Raw genomic sequence first — 20,288 nt, 5'->3', positions numbered from 1 at the left:
TATTTATATATATATATATATATATATATATAAATAAGCTAGCCAAAACATACAAGGTCAATATTAAGGCTATTACCAGCCAATGCTGCAAGAGAAGAAAAGTACATAATACCAAGGGGTTTACTACGATGGAATATAGAGCATCGCTGAATAATATCGTTAGATGCATCGGAAAAGCCATGAACAAAAGAATCATATATAAAAGGAACCCTACCATTTACCAACTACTAAGATCAGATAAAGACGAGGCCAACAGGAACATACTTCCTGGAGTTTATAAAATCCCCATTATAGACAAACAGTGACAAAATAAATTAATGTATATCGGAGCCACTGGAAGATCTATCAAGGATAGGATAGCAGAACACCAAAAAAATGTAAGAAGTGAACAACCGTGCACAGCACTGGCCACTTACGTTTTAGCCAACCCCCAAGAAGTCAAAGCCGAATGGGAACAAGCAAGACTAATACAAGTAGTTCGGGACATTAAGCACTGTCATTACGTGGAAGCATGGCAGATATGTAAAGCCAACCAAAAGGTCTCTCCATCAACTTTCGAGAATCAACTAAAGTGTTGGCAGCATGGTGTTCAAGCTGATATAAACCCTAATAAACAGAAGAAACGGATACAGCAGAAAATGCATTTTTAAGTAACAGACAGCTCAAATGTTTTTTACATCACTTGTTATATTATATGTTATATTTCAGGCATCTTAATTTCTTTTTAATGTTTGTAGTTACTTTCTCTTTATGGTCCCGATTTTATTTTATTTTTATGTTTTTATTTTATCTTCATGTTTTAATATTAGCTATTGATAAAGATGGCACAACTAATTTTCAATAGAATATCGTTCAAAAATGTTTGAAAAGCTTATTTGTTTATGCAAATATACTAAGTGTTCGAATTTGAAAGTTTTTTCTTGATAAAGGTCATTTAACATTACCAAAAACGTTAGAAGTTAATAAATTTGGCTGCACATTTACAAGGTGTTAGAGTAAGTTTTGTTTATAAACAACAAATTTTAGGGAATAGTGTAACTCCCTAAAATCTATTGAATATTGCATATAATGATCCACCTGTCTAATTACAACAATGTATAATAAGTGAAGTTATTAAATAATTTGTTTTAGATCAATATAATTAAATCAATATATTTTAGATCATAATTTGTTGTGTTAATTTCATTTAATTTTACTGTGGCAGGCATTGTTTTATTGTAGAGGGTGATCATTACATACTGTATGACACTGTTTACATAAAATATTTATTACAGAAATTATTTATTAACTAAAATAGTTAAATCTTATTTTTATATCAGTGGATTTTATGTTAACAATAAACATTTCCTTACCTGACAATAACCAACATTTTGATTTTGATGTGCAAATGCAACAAGTACATTAAACAAGAGCTGTCTTTTACCATCAGGACTATTTTTAAAATAAATGTTATCAGGAAAAGTTCTTGGTATATCTAACAAAAAATGAAGTATTATTATTATTATATATTAAAATCATCATAGTAATTTAGTTTCTGGTTAATGTATAAAATTATTTTACAGTATTATTAAACAGTTGTTTACCATTTAAATTATGAAGATAATAACTAAATGGAAGAAATCACTAATTTAAAAAAAAAAGCAATTGAAAGTTCTTTATAAAGAAAAGGTTTTTAAAATTAAAGAAATTTTAAGCATAAACTTCATTCTGTTTAAAATAAAAAATTAAGAATTTTAAAGATTTATAACTATTATTTTTAATAGATAAGATCTTTCATAATGTTACAATTTAATGAATTACTATATTAAGAAAAATAAAACAAATCTCATAAAAATGTTTTTCTTGATATGAAATGTTATGATAAATCTTTGAAACTTGTGTTTTGAAAATGATACAAAAACAATTACTAAACTAAAAACATTAAACAATTATATTAAAAAATCTTTAGATTACAGGTAACCCACGTATAACACGGGAGTTATATTCCAAAAAATTGCCATGTTATGTGAATCCGTGTTATATGAAACAAAGAACTAGTACGAAAAGGGGGGTTAGGTTCCAAAAACTAAAAAAACATGCTATTATATTTTCATAATTAAAATAAATATCTTTATTAAAATTTTCTTAAGAAGTGATACATATTAATATAAATTAAACAATGTTTTCTTCATCATCATTAAGCACTATTAACCTAAAAACTGGTGATGGAATAAAGCAAGTATGGAATAAGGGAAAAATATCTGGCAACACAAAAGCAGAAGCGTCGAGATCTGGTAACACTGAAACAAGTTTCGAGAAGGACCAAGTATATTGACAGAAGGAAAGAAAAGAAAATTTACATACTTAAGTACTAATAGTTCACAAAAATTATGCAGGAAAATCTGATAGTACGTACGCGCTCAAATGAAAAATGTCAAATGAGGTATCTTTTGCACTTAAAAGTCTTATCATGTTTATTGAACTGTTGTATGGGGATTTTCCTGATTTCAAATTTGATAAAGTTTGCTTTTAATAGTTTTTATTACATTTCATGTTGTATGAGGGTTTTACTCAATTCGCAAACCATGTTAGAGTGAATCCATGCTATAGAAATGCCATATTATACGGGAATTACCTGTATTTCATAAAAACCTTTAATATATTTATAAAATACTGTCACTTTTTTAAATGATAAGTTTTAAGATAATCTTACCTAATTCAATAGTATCAATAAGTTCTGAAATTTTTGGGCCTGAAAGTAATGAAGAATATAAATCTGGAGTTTGATCTTTAAGCTCTTGTCCTCCACTTACAGCCATCCAAATCTATCATTCAAATATTTTTTAGTAAATNTGGATTCTCCATCAAAAGTTCCTGGTGACACATCCCTGACTAACTTGATTCGACTCAACAAGGAACAAACTCCGTGGGAAATAAATTTTATGGCTTTTAGCCTAACTCGATAAAACGTTCGAATTTAACCGATTATATTTTCCAAATCTTAAAATTTACAATAACACTTTATTGTGGGTCTGTTCGTCCCTCACACTAAGTTTCACATTTGTCCATTATAGTTTCTCAATGTGTGTGCTTCATGTCACCTAACCAATACTCAAATTCTTCCTATACTTGCTACAGCATATCCATTGTCACTCCTCCCTTAGCAGACAAAGCTCTTGCAGATTACTCATATTGCACAATGATGAGTGATTCTGACTTTGCATACTGCAGAACACAAATGCCTTCTGTATTGTGGAGTTGCCATTTTTGTTTACAGTGCTTCCTACAGGTAGTATAACAAGATGTTTATATGCAGATGGGAAATGAAACTTGGGCAGTTACTCTATCAATTGGTGTACATCACATACTTCTTGGATAATAATTAACATAATTATAGTAATTTAAAATGGTACAATTCATTTTGAAAGATCCTGTATTTACTAAGCATGTCAAAGACCAGTAGAGATAGTCTAAATTCTTACATACTAATAATTTACAACATGTACATCACAAAATAAAATCATTGTCATATATAAAGTTATTTACAATAATTTTATTTACCATATGTTCAAAAAATAATGTTATTTTCTTTTTTTTTTTATCTATTTGTTGGATAGATAAAATCTATTTCATTTGCTAACAAAAATAAGTTTAATAAAAGATAAGTGTTTTTCAAACTATAAAATATCATTTTAATACATAAAAATAAGATTTTATTCAGTATTAACTCAGTTTTTTAAATGGTATATAATTTAATTTTGATAAGCCTATACAACACAGTAAACAAAAAGAAGAATGTTAATATGGTAATTGCAATATACATATATCAAATTTTTTGAAATGTCATCTATTGGTAAAAGTGTGAAACTAAAACTCACTATCATGCTTACCACTGCTTGCAATATGAATGAAATTCACTTCACTCACTTCATTTGATCTGTTTGCTTTCTTCACTTTCATGCCCTTTGCATCCAAGGTAAATTGAGCTTTACCCAAATAATTTCACATCTTCAAATCTAAATCACCCAAATCACCTAAACATCAATTTGGTTCTAATATATATTCATAAAGGATTTTTTCTAACATAATGAAAATAAATTCAAATGTCTAATATCTTCAATGTTGATTAAATAATGACAAAATAAAAAGCCTATAGTTTTGTTTTTATTTTATTAAATGTATTCAAGTTCTATTGAGGGAGGAAATCTCATCATGCACATGACATTTCTACTTTAATTGTAAAAAATAAATATATTCTATCAATTTCATGGCTGGATGGCCAAGTGATTAAGATGGCAGCTTACTGCTCTGGGGGCCCAAGATTAAACCCAGATGGGTCAAAACACCAGGAATTTTTCAGTGCATCCATCTAAATATATTGGGCTGCATCCCTCACTATCTGGCTACCCCATTGTGGACCTGGCCAAACCCATAATGGACCTGATAAAAAGACTGTCTTAGTGCCCAGAGGGCAAGGAATAAAAATGTAATAGAATATAGCCTGTATCATCATATATTAATTTGATATTCACCTAGAAGATTAATACAGGAATAATTGGACAGTTAAATTGATTTTGTTGAAATTGCAAATTTAAATTCTAAACTAAGCTTATCTTTGTCTAAGTATTTCTAAATTATTTGTTATTCTAATCTAAAAAATGATCTAATTATTATATTTATTGTAATATGATAACAACTCTAGCAATTTCTGATAACAAAATTTATTTAGCCATCAATTTCTGCATTATCACCACCAAGTTAAAATTTAATCTAAGTTTCTTGTTTGTTTAATTATCTATAAGTTTTCCAATGCTCATATACTGATATTTTCATGATACATTTTGTATTCATTTGCAATGCTTTTTTCTAAAGGCTAAAGACACTTTTCATAGACTAAAGACTGGTTTGCATTATACATATTTGTCAGCATATCAAATTCCATACAGCATATTACTAGACAGCTATATATTTAGCTACTTACATTGCTATTATAAAATGGTTGACTACAGTGAATAGAACAGCTAGTGACGAAGGAAATGCAAAAAAAAAAAAAATTAGACTGAAATTATTCACCATTAATTTTATTGCTTTTGCTGTATGTTTCCAAACATTGCTATTGATATCTCCTTGCAACCCACATATAATTTAAAAGTTCTTCTTCTCAATGAAGTTTCTGGTTCATTGATGATTGACTTGATTTTGTTTGTCCAGCATAAGTGTCTCATTGATTGCTATAATGGTGCAAATTGGCTACTGGATTGTAACACCCTTCCTGCATTGCAAAACTAGACTGTGGCTATACAACCAAGCACATGAATTTACTGTGTTGAAGAAACACAGTATGAACCAAACTTAATAAATTTTCACCAAATAAGCATTATTAGTAATTGAATCATACAATGATTAATTTGTTACTAATTTTAAATCTTTACATTTAATTAATTTCATTGTTATCAAAATAAATGCTGATTGCTCAGATAGAATAATATTCATCTGAGAAAACTATCAAATTGTTATAGATTCAATTTTCATACAATAAAAATGTGCTCTTCAAGGAAACTATCTTTTACTTTGCTTAGAATAGAAAGAAGTACAAAGTTCAAAAAATTTTAAAGCAGAAATAAAAACATTTTAATATTTACTTAAAATGAAATAGCACATTAAATACAAAATTAGAATTTTTTGAAGTCTTCTGAACATCCATTCACAATTACCAAAACACATCACTATCACAGTTGTTCTTTCTTTATAATTATCATCAATGGATAATACTTTACATTTAAAATCTCCACCAATTTCCATATTAGATTTCATATATATTAGTTTATTTGTGTCATTCATAAAATTCTTAAGGATCCAACATAAAATCTTGACACACTGGTGTCAGAAAGGAACAAAGATATGATATTGTTGAATTATTGTAATTCAAGTTGCAAATACAATTGAGTCTCATCAGATGATTGAGGACCTGGTGAGACTAAAAGTACTGGTATGTTATCTAGCTTCAAATGCTGTGCCAATAGGGTTAAATCTCCAGGGTATCATCAATAAATCAAAAAAAATCTTACCAAAAAATGATTAAAGAATGAACTAAGTCAGGACACTTCATTGATGAACCCTTTTTGACTAGTGTGCATGTGTAATCACTAAGGATGAATTTAAGAAAGGAACAGGTGTTATTGACAAGTAATTACCACCAAGAGACATTCCATGAAATGCTCTCTATCCAGTGCTCCAATATTAAAATAATTTTATGATTTATAATGTGTAGGCATATCATCCTTTATCTGACTGCAAACATCATTTCTTCTTATGAATGAAAATTCAGATTTATTAGTCTTCATAATACAGCAAAACCTGCAGAAGCCAAAACTTGATGAGACTATCTGCTTTTTCTGTGTCTTGCAGGTTTTCTGCCATTGACAGGATATATAGTCTTACCACTTTTCTACTGTTCTCTATTGCCTATACAAATGCCCTAAAAATTCTTTTCCCTTTATGAAATGGATGAAAAAATAAGTTTTTTACAATTTACATGTGTTTATTCAAGTTGCATTTATTGCAGATGTCTGCATATATTACAAAGACTTTACATACAAATAAGTGGGCAAAGTTCACTTTTTAATAAAACAATCTAACATTGCTTGCTTAGTCATTTTTGGTTTTTTAATGAAATGATTCAAATGAATTTGTAAGTCTGCAGCCTTATAAAAAATTCTTGATCTTTAGCTTTGCCAAATTCCTTCAAAGCCTTTATGTAACTGAAAACCTGTGTCTAATTTAGATGATGACCAACTAATAGAAATGCCTGAGCAAAGGCTGGCTTTTTTATTAGTTGGTCATCATTTTCATTTTCATTGTTGTCGTCTTTAGTTTGCAAGTCCACAGTTTTATGAAGGTTTATATCACCAATTTCTGTAGGAAAAAAATCACAAGCACAAAAAGAAATCTAAAATAACAATGCAATAGAAAATAGAACCCTTCAGCATGCTTTGAAACTTCCTCTAACAAAAAATAATTTGTTTCCTGATAGATGCACTGTGCCAATGCAGAATTATAAAACAAATTTTTGGCTTCTGCATCTGTACTTCCTTATATTTTGATTGAATTAATATGATTTCTACTATTTCATCTTATTCTGGCTTTCAGAGAACATTCGTTAAGTTAATGTAATCATTTTACTTAAAAATATTTAAACTTTCCACTTGTAGAAGGGTTTTGCCTTAGTCAGGTTCCAGCTTTTGCAGGTTTTAGTGTAATTACTGCATTTGAGTGCAGAAAAATTTTACATTGTTTTGTAAGCTGTTTTCTTTTTCGCTTATTAGCAAACAAAAATCTGTTCATTTTTGTAAAAGAAAGTTTAATTGAAAATTATATCATTGAAGTTTAACGTGAAAAACATGAAAAGTTTTCAATATTTTAAATGAAAAAATTTAAACATATACATTATCTAAAATAATACATATAAACAGCAAATTCATCCGAGACTGCATATTATTCAATAAACAAAACTTACTCTTGTAAACATGCAGCCAAATTTATTAAGTTCTAACGTTTTCAGTCATGTTAAATGACCTTTATCGAGAAAAAAATTTCAAATTCGAACACTTAGTATTTGCATAAACAAATAGGCTTTTTGAAATGTTTTTGAATGATATTCTATAGAAAATTAGGTGCGTCATCTTTATCAATAGCTAACATTAAAGCATGTTTACAAGGTGTTAGAGTAAGTTTTGTTTATTGAATAATATGCAGTCTCAGATGAACTGCAATTTGGCAATGCCCGCCAAAAAATGCAGAACCATAGTACTGAAGATCTGCAGGAAACAACACGATGCTTGAGTTTTTGACAGAATGCAGAACTTGCAATGTCTTCCCAATGTTGATTTGGCTGATACAGTTACCGCATGGATGTGCCTTCCTAATCCCTAAACTTAGAACCATCTCCTTATGAAAAGCTATCCGCACTATAAGAAGGAGAAAGTTTGTCCTGCTGAAAGAGCCAATTGAGCTAGAAAATGAACTATATGACCTCGACCCTCACATTTTAAAAGAAGCTAACGCATGAGTCGTAAGCCTAGCTACACAAATGACAGAAAGATTAAAGAAGAGATATAAGAACAAAATGACATGGATCAGAAAGCACCAAGAAACTTGCTATAAAATGCTGATCAGACCTACGGTTATATGCTAGGACAGCATCAACCTGCCTACTTACCTGAATGAGACATGTAAATACAGCCCTAAATACGCCCCACTACCTATAGTTATGCACGACAAACTCATGACATATATTGAGCAGGCATTAGAGGGCCTGAGTGAGATCAAGGAAGAAACATTCAGGTGGGAGGTTGCGCTTAAAATCAAGCATGAATACCATAAAAGAGACAACAAACCGCTTTGGTCTTATATCAGAAAAACACAAAAGTGGCTGAAAGATAATAATCTAGTGCTCACAAGGGCCGACAAGTCAAAAGATCTAGTTATTATGAAGAGAAGCACATACAATGACCTTTTGTCAAAATACATCAAAGATACCTGCTGTATGACTGCGCACCCCAATGCCATGGAGAAACTACAAGCAAGAATTAAAAAGTTCGCAACCTCACCATTGGCCAAAGAACTGAGCCTAAATAATATAATAGTCCAATCTCCATTGACCCTTAGGCTATTTGGATTTGCAAAAACTCATAAAAATGATAAAGCTTTAACACCAGTGATCGATAAAGGAAATGCACCAACAATATTACTAGAAAGATGGGTACACAACTTCGTTTGGCAATACAAGAATCAATACAGCATCAAACAACCTGTTGAGCTTTTAAATAAAATGGCTAATATAAATTTGCAAGAAGTTAAATATATGATGGTGTTGGACTTCAAGGCACTTAAAGTCTGCAAGTTCTTTAAACTGGAACCATGTTTTTGTCATCTTAGGGACCTCCTGTTCTGCAAGATCAACTCCCCAGAAAAGAAAAGAAAGCAGATTTTAGAGCTAGCGCACCTTACTACTTTTTCATCGATATTTAGCTTCAAAGGTGTCACTTACACGCAACAGAAAAGTGTAGCTATGGGCAGCCTGCTTGCAGGTTCATTATGAGAGATGATACTTAGAACATTAGAAAATGCAGTATTGTCGAAATATGAAACACAAATGCTAACATACGCTCGATACGTCAATGACAGTTATATTCTGGAAAGTAAAACCTAACATATAGTACTTCATAAAGGACATAAATGATAACAGATTCAGCCTAGAGATAGAACTCGAGCAGGAAAATGATAAGATGATACATTTCTTGGACATATCTATACAACTTGACAACCTAGGAGATTTCTGTACTAAGGTCTACAGAAAACCCACCTACAACCCAATATTTATTCCCTGGATCTCCCACAACCACCCAGCATATAAACTAGCAGCATTCCGAGCACTCATCACAAGAGCCCATTCACATTGTAACAATACCCAGGACAGAACAGAAGAGCTGAATTATATATATATAAATAAGCTAGCCAAAACATACAAGGTCAATATTAAGGCTATTACCAGCCAATGCTGCAAGAGAAGAAAAGTACATAATACCAAGGGGTTTACTACGATGGAATATAGAGCATCGCTGAATAATATCGTTAGATGCATCGGAAAAGCCATGAACAAAAGAATCATATATAAAAGGAACCCTACCATTTACCAACTACTAAGATCAGATAAAGACGAGGCCAACAGGAACATACTTCCTGGAGTTTATAAAATCCCCATTATAGACAAACAGTGACAAAATAAATTAATGTATATCGGAGCCACTGGAAGATCTATCAAGGATAGGATAGCAGAACACCAAAAAAATGTAAGAAGTGAACAACCGTGCACAGCACTGGCCACTTACGTTTTAGCCAACCCCCAAGAAGTCAAAGCCGAATGGGAACAAGCAAGACTAATACAAGTAGTTCGGGACATTAAGCACTGTCATTACGTGGAAGCATGGCAGATATGTAAAGCCAACCAAAAGGTCTCTCCATCAACTTTCGAGAATCAACTAAAGTGTTGGCAGCATGGTGTTCAAGCTGATATAAACCCTAATAAACAGAAGAAACGGATACAGCAGAAAATGCATTTTTAAGTAACAGACAGCTCAAATGTTTTTTACATCACTTGTTATATTATATGTTATATTTCAGGCATCTTAATTTCTTTTTAATGTTTGTAGTTACTTTCTCTTTATGGTCCCGATTTTATTTTATTTTTATGTTTTTATTTTATCTTCATGTTTTAATATTAGCTATTGATAAAGATGGCACAACTAATTTTCAATAGAATATCGTTCAAAAATGTTTGAAAAGCTTATTTGTTTATGCAAATATACTAAGTGTTCGAATTTGAAAGTTTTTTCTTGATAAAGGTCATTTAACATTACCAAAAACGTTAGAAGTTAATAAATTTGGCTGCACATTTACAAGGTGTTAGAGTAAGTTTTGTTTATAAACAACAAATTTTAGGGAATAGTGTAACTCCCTAAAATCTATTGAATATTGCATATAATGATCCACCTGTCTAATTACAACAATGTATAATAAGTGAAGTTATTAAATAATTTGTTTTAGATCAATATAATTAAATCAATATATTTTAGATCATAATTTGTTGTGTTAATTTCATTTAATTTTACTGTGGCAGGCATTGTTTTATTGTAGAGGGTGATCATTACATACTGTATGACACTGTTTNCAAGTGAATGGAATTTGAGAAGAATTAAGCATTATATATGATTTGTGGGTAGACAATGGAGTTAGGTTTTAAATTAACTGACAGATACAATATGTTAGGAATATATCTATTTATTAAATGAGCTTATAACTATCTTACATACTGAAACATGGAAATTATGATATAAAGGAATGATTAAATTAATAATCAAATGCATGGATATCTACTTCTAAACCTCTACTAAATGCTGATGAGAGAGAGTTTATATAAAATGATAAAAAAAGGTCAGTCATATTACGTTTTAGGAGGAATTGAGTGTCATCATCTGGCAAACAAAAGGAAGTTCCCTTTTACTTAATTTGTAGATAAATTCTCTATCAAAATTGTAATATTTTAAAGTAAATTTGTTAAATAAAAAATAATCTCCCAACTCCAGATTCTCACAAAACTACTCTCAATATCTTTACAGTTTTAAGGTGTTGATCTTCAAGAAGTTTTAGATTAAATGATTAAATTTAGATGTTATACAGTATTTTATTGAAGTCACATTTAAAACTTTAAGAATTAACTGATTATTAAATAACAAAAAGAAAAAACAGCCACATTTCCTGTTAGTTAAGACTTGTTTGTATTTATTGTTTATTATTTAAAAATCTTTTCTGTGAATCAGATGCAATAATCCATACCAAATTAAAATTAATTCAGAATAAAAAATATTAAAATTGTGATCTTTAACTAGTATTCAGTAATGAACAAGCTGCATTTTATTAATCTAAGTAAAAGTTTTAATACAAATATTTGTACTAGTTGGTACAAAGTTTAAATACAAGCTTATATAGCTATCATCAGGCTTTGGAACAAAAAAAAAAAACATTCAAATTTAAAGTTTATTTATTTAAATTTTGTTAGTTTAATAACTACTTAAAAATTGTTTTTAACTAGCTATTAAGGTGTAGATTGTTTAGAATCAATAATATAAACTTATTAGCTTAAACACAAATTTGCAAGTTGCAACAATAATTAAATATACGGTAAAATGTTGGTTTAGGAAACACCTGCAGTTAGCAGACAAAATAGCAATAGAAGTATTAATATATTTCCATCTTGATTAAGTGAACACCGACGTCTGTGAACAACATAAAAATTTCCTATTCTTAATAAGAAATTTTTTCATGCTTTATAAAATTTGAATAAGAAATTTTTTCATGTTTTATGAAAATCAATTAAGTATCATCATGCTTACTTTCAATTTCATTATTCTTTGTGTTCTTTGTGTTGTATTTGCAGAAATTTCATGTTTTGAAACTTGTCAGTATTTTTACAGTTCCACTTTTATATAGTACTCTGACATTCTTCATATCAAACATGAGTAGATTGATGGTGACATTTTACCTTGCATAATGAAAGAGAGACATTAAGAGACTCAAAAATTTTGTAAAAGAAAACAACAGAGGCAGAATGAATAAAATGAGTCATATGTTGGAAAATTTGCAAATATCCTGTTTGAGAAGTTTAGATAGTGTAATCAGCAATGCCAACATGTTTAATCCATAGTAGTTGAGGCTTTGAATCCTACTCCAAGTCAATCTTTTAAACTTCTCTAAATTAATCATCATTTATTTTTAATTATTGAATTCATTACAAAATAGTACTAAACATTTCTAGTGCTAACTTATGTTAATTAATTATTGTGTAAAAATAACTATAATCTCAGTGGTTCTTTGGGTACTTCTAGTTACTTTTATTATTACATACTTTGATACATAATTTGGTAACAATTATTAAAAAAACTTGTTTATGTAAATAAATATCCATTAAAAGTTGTGGTATAAGTCAAGTGGACAGTTGCTAATCCTTAGTGTCCACTAAATCTGATGCCCACCAGTGGTTGAGTGAATAAAATAACTGAACATTGGTAGTTGGCTGTGGATTCATGCCTCACCAACAAGCTAGCTGCATGGAGTTTTCCAGGTTTCTTCATGTGTCCAATAATTAAATAGTGGCTCAGTTTCCCTTAAAAAATCCTCCCAGGAGGCATCCCCTTTGGCAGATCACCAATATGGTATGTTTCCTTATCCCATCAATTCATCCACTAAACCCAAGTTCTACTATGTATGTTTAAACGGTAAAGTGTCCAAATATGTGATGATTTTTAAGTTTTTAATAATAAATTTTAAATATAGTGCAATAGAAAGTCAAAGCCACATAAAAGCTTCAAAGTAAACTTTACTATATGGTCATTTCCTTTTTGTAAACACAAGAGGAAATTACCATATTAAATGATTTTTAGATAACTATTGCAATTAAACTAATACTTACAAGGTATCCCATATTATGACCCCAGTTGTCTAAAATGAAGTGGAGTTCCCATTTTAGGAAATGGATCAGGACCAAGTACAATTATATCCAATGAATCTTGAACAATTCATTGATTGTTCAAGATTCATATTCTTTATCTATCAATGGGGTTAGAGGATAATCACAGTCACTTTGATCTCCAAGTAAAGTAAGTAGAAGTTTAAAAAGTTACAATTTTTTTTTGTTTCTTTTTTTCATTCAGTTTAGCTTTATCCAAGAAAAGCTCTTGTCAAATTCATGTATTGTTTAATAAGAGGTACCCCAAATTAGGGCACAGGTGTGATGTTACTTAAAGTAACAAGAGTTTAGTGTAATAGTTATGTAATACTGTTAACAGCAAAAGATGTGAATACTGATGTTAAAAATACATCATCAAAATATAGTAACATAATATCAATACAATATAGCAATGAATAGATATCAAGTTTCATAAGTAAACAAATTTTCTATAGAAATCCTTCAGTTGTTATAACAAAATGTATTAGCATCATTCAGCTATAGCATTTAAATAATTCTATTTATTTAGAAAGAATAATAAACATGTTCAGTGCTGAAGATGTATTGGGGCATCCTACACTACCTCACTCAATATGCTGAGGATGCTCATATATATTACATTATATATGCTTAGGTAAATTTTATCTCTTGTTTATAAGAAAGTTAAATTTATTTTTATTGCTTACTGTACACATCAAAGAATATATTTCATGCATTGTCTTATATTAGTATTCTATATGTTAAATTTTAATTGATACAAATTGAGCATCATGCTATATTTTTACAGGAAAAAAAGCACAGAAGCAAAAATTCCTTTGACACTTTCAATGTACTATATACTATGATTAAATGAAAAATTTTTGATATTAGTAATTAGTAGAAAAATTTGTTTTTATTCCAGCAGTGAATATGTTAATTTAAATATTATTATTATTACTATGATTATTAGTAATATTTTATATATAATGAACATGCAGGAACTTGATAATATCAATGAAATATTATCATACTTGATTATTCAAATTATATTTATTTATTTTTCATTTTTTGATTATTTTCACTCTGTGGACACTGAATCTTTTAATTATGAGTTTGACCAGGAATGGAGTGGCTGAGTGGTGAGTGACAGAGTCTGACATGTCCTGCACAAACCACCTCTAAAAAATTCCTATGATTTTTCAACTGCCCAGATTTGATCTAGTTGACCCAGAGTGGTAGGCTGATGGCTGAGGCAGTTAAGAAATCTTATGTTATTTATTAGAAATTATTGAATGTACAGTACATGTATGTATAATGATACTTACTGTTCCTCTGTGTTTCCGAGGGATTCCCTTTCTCACATAGCGTTTTACTGAAATAAATTGAAATTTATTGTTGAACTTAAAAAATATTAAAATTGTGATCTTTAACTAGTATTCAGTAATGAACAAGCTGCATTTTATTAATCTAAGTAAAAGTTTTAATACAAATATTTGTACTAGTTGGTACAAAGTTTAAATACAAGCTTATATAGCTATCATCAGGCTTTGGAACAAAAAAAAAAAACATTCAAATTTAAAGTTTATTTATTTAAATTTTGTTAGTTTAATAACTACTTAAAAATTGTTTTTAACTAGCTATTAAGGTGTAGATTGTTTAGAATCAATAATATAAACTTATTAGCTTAAACACAAATTTGCAAGTTGCAACAATAATTAAATATACGGTAAAATGTTGGTTTAGGAAACACCTGCAGTTAGCAGACAAAATAGCAATAGAAGTATTAATATATTTCCATCTTGATTAAGTGAACACCGACGTCTGTGAACAACATAAAAATTTCCTATTCTTAATAAGAAATTTTTTCATGCTTTATAAAATTTGAATAAGAAATTTTTTCATGTTTTATGAAAATCAATTAAGTATCATCATGCTTACTTTCAATTTCATTATTCTTTGTGTTCTTTGTGTTGTATTTGCAGAAATTTCATGTTTTGAAACTTGTCAGTATTTTTACAGTTCCACTTTTATATAGTACTCTGACATTCTTCATATCAAACATGAGTAGATTGATGGTGACATTTTACCTTGCATAATGAAAGAGAGACATTAAGAGACTCAAAAATTTTGTAAAAGAAAACAACAGAGGCAGAATGAATAAAATGAGTCATATGTTGGAAAATTTGCAAATATCCTGTTTGAGAAGTTTAGATAGTGTAATCAGCAATGCCAACATGTTTAATCCATAGTAGTTGAGGCTTTGAATCCTACTCCAAGTCAATCTTTTAAACTTCTCTAAATTAATCATCATTTATTTTTAATTATTGAATTCATTACAAAATAGTACTAAACATTTCTAGTGCTAACTTATGTTAATTAATTATTGTGTAAAAATAACTATAATCTCAGTGGTTCTTTGGGTACTTCTAGTTACTTTTATTATTACATACTTTGATACATAATTTGGTAACAATTATTAAAAAAACTTGTTTATGTAAATAAATATCCATTAAAAGTTGTGGTATAAGTCAAGTGGACAGTTGCTAATCCTTAGTGTCCACTAAATCTGATGCCCACCAGTGGTTGAGTGAATAAAATAACTGAACATTGGTAGTTGGCTGTGGATTCATGCCTCACCAACAAGCTAGCTGCATGGAGTTTTCCAGGTTTCTTCATGTGTCCAATAATTAAATAGTGGCTCAGTTTCCCTTAAAAAATCCTCCCAGGAGGCATCCCCTTTGGCAGATCACCAATATGGTATGTTTCCTTATCCCATCAATTCATCCACTAAACCCAAGTTCTACTATGTATGTTTAAACGGTAAAGTGTCCAAATATGTGATGATTTTTAAGTTTTTAATAATAAATTTTAAATATAGTGCAATAGAAAGTCAAAGCCACATAAAAGCTTCAAAGTAAACTTTACTATATGGTCATTTCCTTTTTGTAAACACAAGAGGAAATTACCATATTAAATGATTTTTAGATAACTATTGCAATTAAACTAATACTTACAAGGTATCCCATATTATGACCCCAGTTGTCTAAAATGAAGTGGAGTTCCCATTTTAGGAAATGGATCAGGACCAAGTACAATTATATCCAATGAATCTTGAACAATTCATTGATTGTTCAAGATTCATATTCTTTATCTATCAATGGGGTTAGAGGATAATCACAGTCACTTTGATCTCCAAGTAAAGTAAGTAGAAGTTTAAAAAGTTACAATTTTTTTTTGTTTCTTTTTTTTCATTCAGTTTAGCTTTATCCAAGAAAAGCTCTTGTCAAATTCATGTATTGTTTAATAAGAGGTACCCCAAATTAGGGCACAGGTGTGATGTTACTTAAAGTAACAAGAGTTTAGTGTAATAGTTATGTAATACTGTTAACAGCAAAAGATGTGAATACTGATGTTAAAAATACATCATCAAAATATAGTAACATAATATCAATACAATATAGCAATGAATAGATATCAAGTTTCATAAGTAAACAAATTTTCTATAGAAATCCTTCAGTTGTTATAACAAAATGTATTAGCATCATTCAGCTATAGCATTTAAATAATTCTATTTATTTAGAAAGAATAATAAACATGTTCAGTGCTGAAGATGTATTGGGGCATCCTACACTACCTCACTCAATATGCTGAGGATGCTCATATATATTACATTATATATGCTTAGGTAAATTTTATCTCTTGTTTATAAGAAAGTTAAATTTATTTTTATTGCTTACTGTACACATCAAAGAATATATTTCATGCATTGTCTTATATTAGTATTCTATATGTTAAATTTTAATTGATACAAATTGAGCATCATGCTATATTTTTACAGGAAAAAAAGCACAGAAGCAAAAATTCCTTTGACACTTTCAATGTACTATATACTATGATTAAATGAAAAATTTTTGATATTAGTAATTAGTAGAAAAATTTGTTTTTATTCCAGCAGTGAATATGTTAATTTAAATATTATTATTATTACTATGATTATTAGTAATATTTTATATATAATGAACATGCAGGAACTTGATAATATCAATGAAATATTATCATACTTGATTATTCAAATTATATTTATTTATTTTTCATTTTTTGATTATTTTCACTCTGTGGACACTGAATCTTTTAATTATGAGTTTGACCAGGAATGGAGTGGCTGAGTGGTGAGTGACAGAGTCTGACATGTCCTGCACAAACCACCTCTAAAAAATTCCTATGATTTTTCAACTGCCCAGATTTGATCTAGTTGACCCAGAGTGGTAGGCTGATGGCTGAGGCAGTTAAGAAATCTTATGTTATTTATTAGAAATTATTGAATGTACAGTACATGTATGTATAATGATACTTACTGTTCCTCTGTGTTTCCGAGGGATTCCCTTTCTCACATAGCGTTTTACTGAAATAAATTGAAATTTATTGTTGAACTNGATGGCTGAGGCAGTTAAGAAATCTTATGTTATTTATTAGAAATTATTGAATGTACAGTACATGTATGTATAATGATACTTACTGTTCCTCTGTGTTTCCGAGGGATTCCCTTTCTCACATAGCGTTTTACTGAAATAAATTGAAATTTATTGTTGAACTATTATTATTTTAAAATATAATTTTTAAGAAATTTACTCATAAAAAATAATTAGCAATTAATTATTTGTATAGTTAATATTTGTAGTAATTTATTTACATTGTTGTTTTTTGTATATGTTGTAATAAACCAATATATAAACAATTCCAAAATATTGTACATTATAAATAAAACTCATATAATAGAAAAAATATAAATCTACTTCAATGGAAAAAATACTGAGAGACAAATGTTTAAAATAATTTTATTGCCATTAATCAAAAGAACTATATGATGTGTAATCAACACTTCTATCTACACTATTTTATCCAAATAAGAATCTGTCACTTTTAACAATAGAAAAATAAAACTTTAAAATTTTATGAGTGCACAATGGGTATAAAACATCAGGTTTAACAAAAAAATAAGGCACATAACTATCACAATATAACTTTTAAATAAAACTTTAAAGTTTACATCACCAACCTATTAAATAATATGAAATTAAAAATGATTCCTTATGCAAATGACATTAAATTATTAAATCCAGATCCTTCTGTTTTACAATTTGATCTTAATATACTATCCTCAGCATTTTCTAAAACTAACTTAAAAATTAATATTCAAAAAACAATAATAATATGTTACTCATTGATCCAAAAATTCAAATCTTCCTGCATTTAACATTAACATTCATGATTTAAGATATTTAAATATGCATACCTAGAAATGATATTTGATAATAAATTGACATTTAAACATCCCATAGACAATATAAATTCTTTGCAATTCACTGTGGGATATTATAGCAAGTCTGCAAAACAATTTCCTCTAAAATAGTTCTAAGAAATATTTTCTTTGCAAATGTTCAATCTATTATAGATTACTGTTTGCCCATATGGTCAGGTCAATGACTGCAGCTTTGCATCTTAAAGTTAATAAAGAAATTCAGAGTCTACTTCCTGTTAAATAAATTTAATAATTTGCCATATACTAAAAATCTTGACATTGCTCTTCAGATTAGGCTTACCTGAACTTAAAGAATAAAATATTTTGACCATATTTTGTGTTTTGAGTATTTTAACAGTTTAATACATAACTGCTGGTTCAAATTAAGAATATACCCTAGAACAGCGATTCCCAACCCAGGGTATGCGATAAGTTGTTTAGGGGTACAGATAAGTTGTTTAGGGGTACAAGTTAGTTATTATGGCTAAAAAAATAATATATTATGTATCACAAATTAATAGTATTAAAAAATTATTAGGTAAAAAATGTTCCTTGCAATAATCACAAACTTTATTATACATTTCAAAATGCAAAAATAGAAATAAAAACTTATGCTGTCGAGTGTACAATGCAACAATTGCAACATTTATTGATCAACAGATCAATAAATGTTGCCAGTCAGTCAATGGTAGTGGGGATACCATTATGCGCGATTAGTGATTATGCTATGGACTTTTGATAGTGGGATATGATACTGTTATTATTATTATCTCTGAACAATATCCCCACGTGTTGTTTGAAAAAAGTATTCTTTTGTTTATAAAAAGTATTTTTTATTGTTAGCAAGGAAAAGAACATAGCTAGTTTCTCCAGATTTTCTCTACAAGCGGTAATTTTTTCATTATTTGTTCAGTATTTTTATTAATTTTTTATTGACAAGACTGTCTTGTTTATAAAATCATACTGCCTGCTGTGTTACCAGCTTAGAGGTATGAAAGAGTACATGTCAGAAGTTGTAACTTGGCACAGAGTATTAGGTGCCCAAATCATGCGTGCAAAAAAAAAAAACTTGTAGGTACTCAGAGGACCAAGAACTGAGTCAAAATAAAATTCAAAATGGCAACACTTTCTACAAACAGGCAGTGTGAGATTTGCGCATGCATTGCTGGTTGGGAAGTTGGAAATGCCATGGGGGGTATGCTAATGAAAAAGGTTGGGGACTGCTGCCCTAGAACAACACATAATATATCATGTATGTACTGTACACTCCCAATTACCACCTATCTATATCCCATAGATTTTACTTTTGCTGTAATGCTGAGCACGAACAGCTATTACATTATGATTTTCTGCATTATAAAAAAATATGTCAATGCATTCTTACAAAACTTATTTATTTAGTATTGTAGCATGAGTAATTTATAATTCCTAATAATTTAATATATTATGTAAAAATAAGTGCAAATTATAATTTTAAGAATTTTAAACATTGTATAATTTTATCAGTTTCATTTATATTTTATTGTAAATTGCAGGTATATTGTTGGAAAGGGGTGTGTATATTGTAATAGTGGGTGGAAATCTACTGTCTTAAAACACTTCCAATTATATGTATAATAAATAAAATAAAAATTTATACTCAACCAACTACATACAACCTTGTACAGCAGCAAATATGTTTATTAAACTAAGGTTTTCAGTCATCTTTAATGACCTTTATCAGGTTTGCTATTCAAAAATCAAACTCTACAAAAGCTAACAGAAAATAGAGCAAAAAACATTGAAACATTGAACAAGGTTTAAATATAAAAAATAAAAATATTTTACAATCTGTTACACTATAGTGACATACAGAAAAATTTCTTTAATTTTTATTTTTTGTACTCAAACCTTGTTCAGTGTTTCAATGTTTTTTTCTTCTATTTTCTGTTGTGTTTTGTGAAGTGTTAGATTTTTTGAATAGCAAAC

The 20,288-nt window shown here is 29.0% G+C and overlaps 1 protein-coding gene across 2 annotated transcripts in view; it reads right to left on the bottom strand.

The window, feature by feature from the left end:
• The window catches only part of LOC111634353 (growth hormone-regulated TBC protein 1-A-like), a 49,608-nt gene that overhangs the window by 14,157 nt on the left and 15,163 nt on the right, over positions 1-20,288 (bottom strand). Inside the window, exons 3-5 of one of the 2 annotated variants that reach the window (XM_023379107.1) lie at positions 17,538-17,584; positions 2,693-2,804; positions 1,353-1,474 (exon numbers count right to left, since the gene is read on the bottom strand). In XM_023379107.1, coding sequence (XP_023234875.1) covers positions 1,353-1,474; positions 2,693-2,804; positions 17,538-17,584 — 281 coding nt within the window. Of the gene's footprint in view, positions 1-1,352; positions 1,475-2,692; positions 2,805-14,346; positions 14,394-17,537; positions 17,585-20,288 lie in introns of both variants that reach the window. The other variant, XM_023379109.1, reaches the window with a different exon arrangement.

This window comes from Centruroides sculpturatus, unplaced genomic scaffold (assembly GCF_000671375.1).
Source record: "Centruroides sculpturatus isolate CEXI.00-Female unplaced genomic scaffold, Cexi_2.0 scaffold855, whole genome shotgun sequence".
NCBI classification, from domain to species: Eukaryota; Metazoa; Arthropoda; class Arachnida; order Scorpiones; family Buthidae; genus Centruroides; species Centruroides sculpturatus.
The sequence above is the reverse complement of the archived record's forward strand: the minus strand, read 5'-3'. Positions and strand labels throughout refer to the sequence as shown.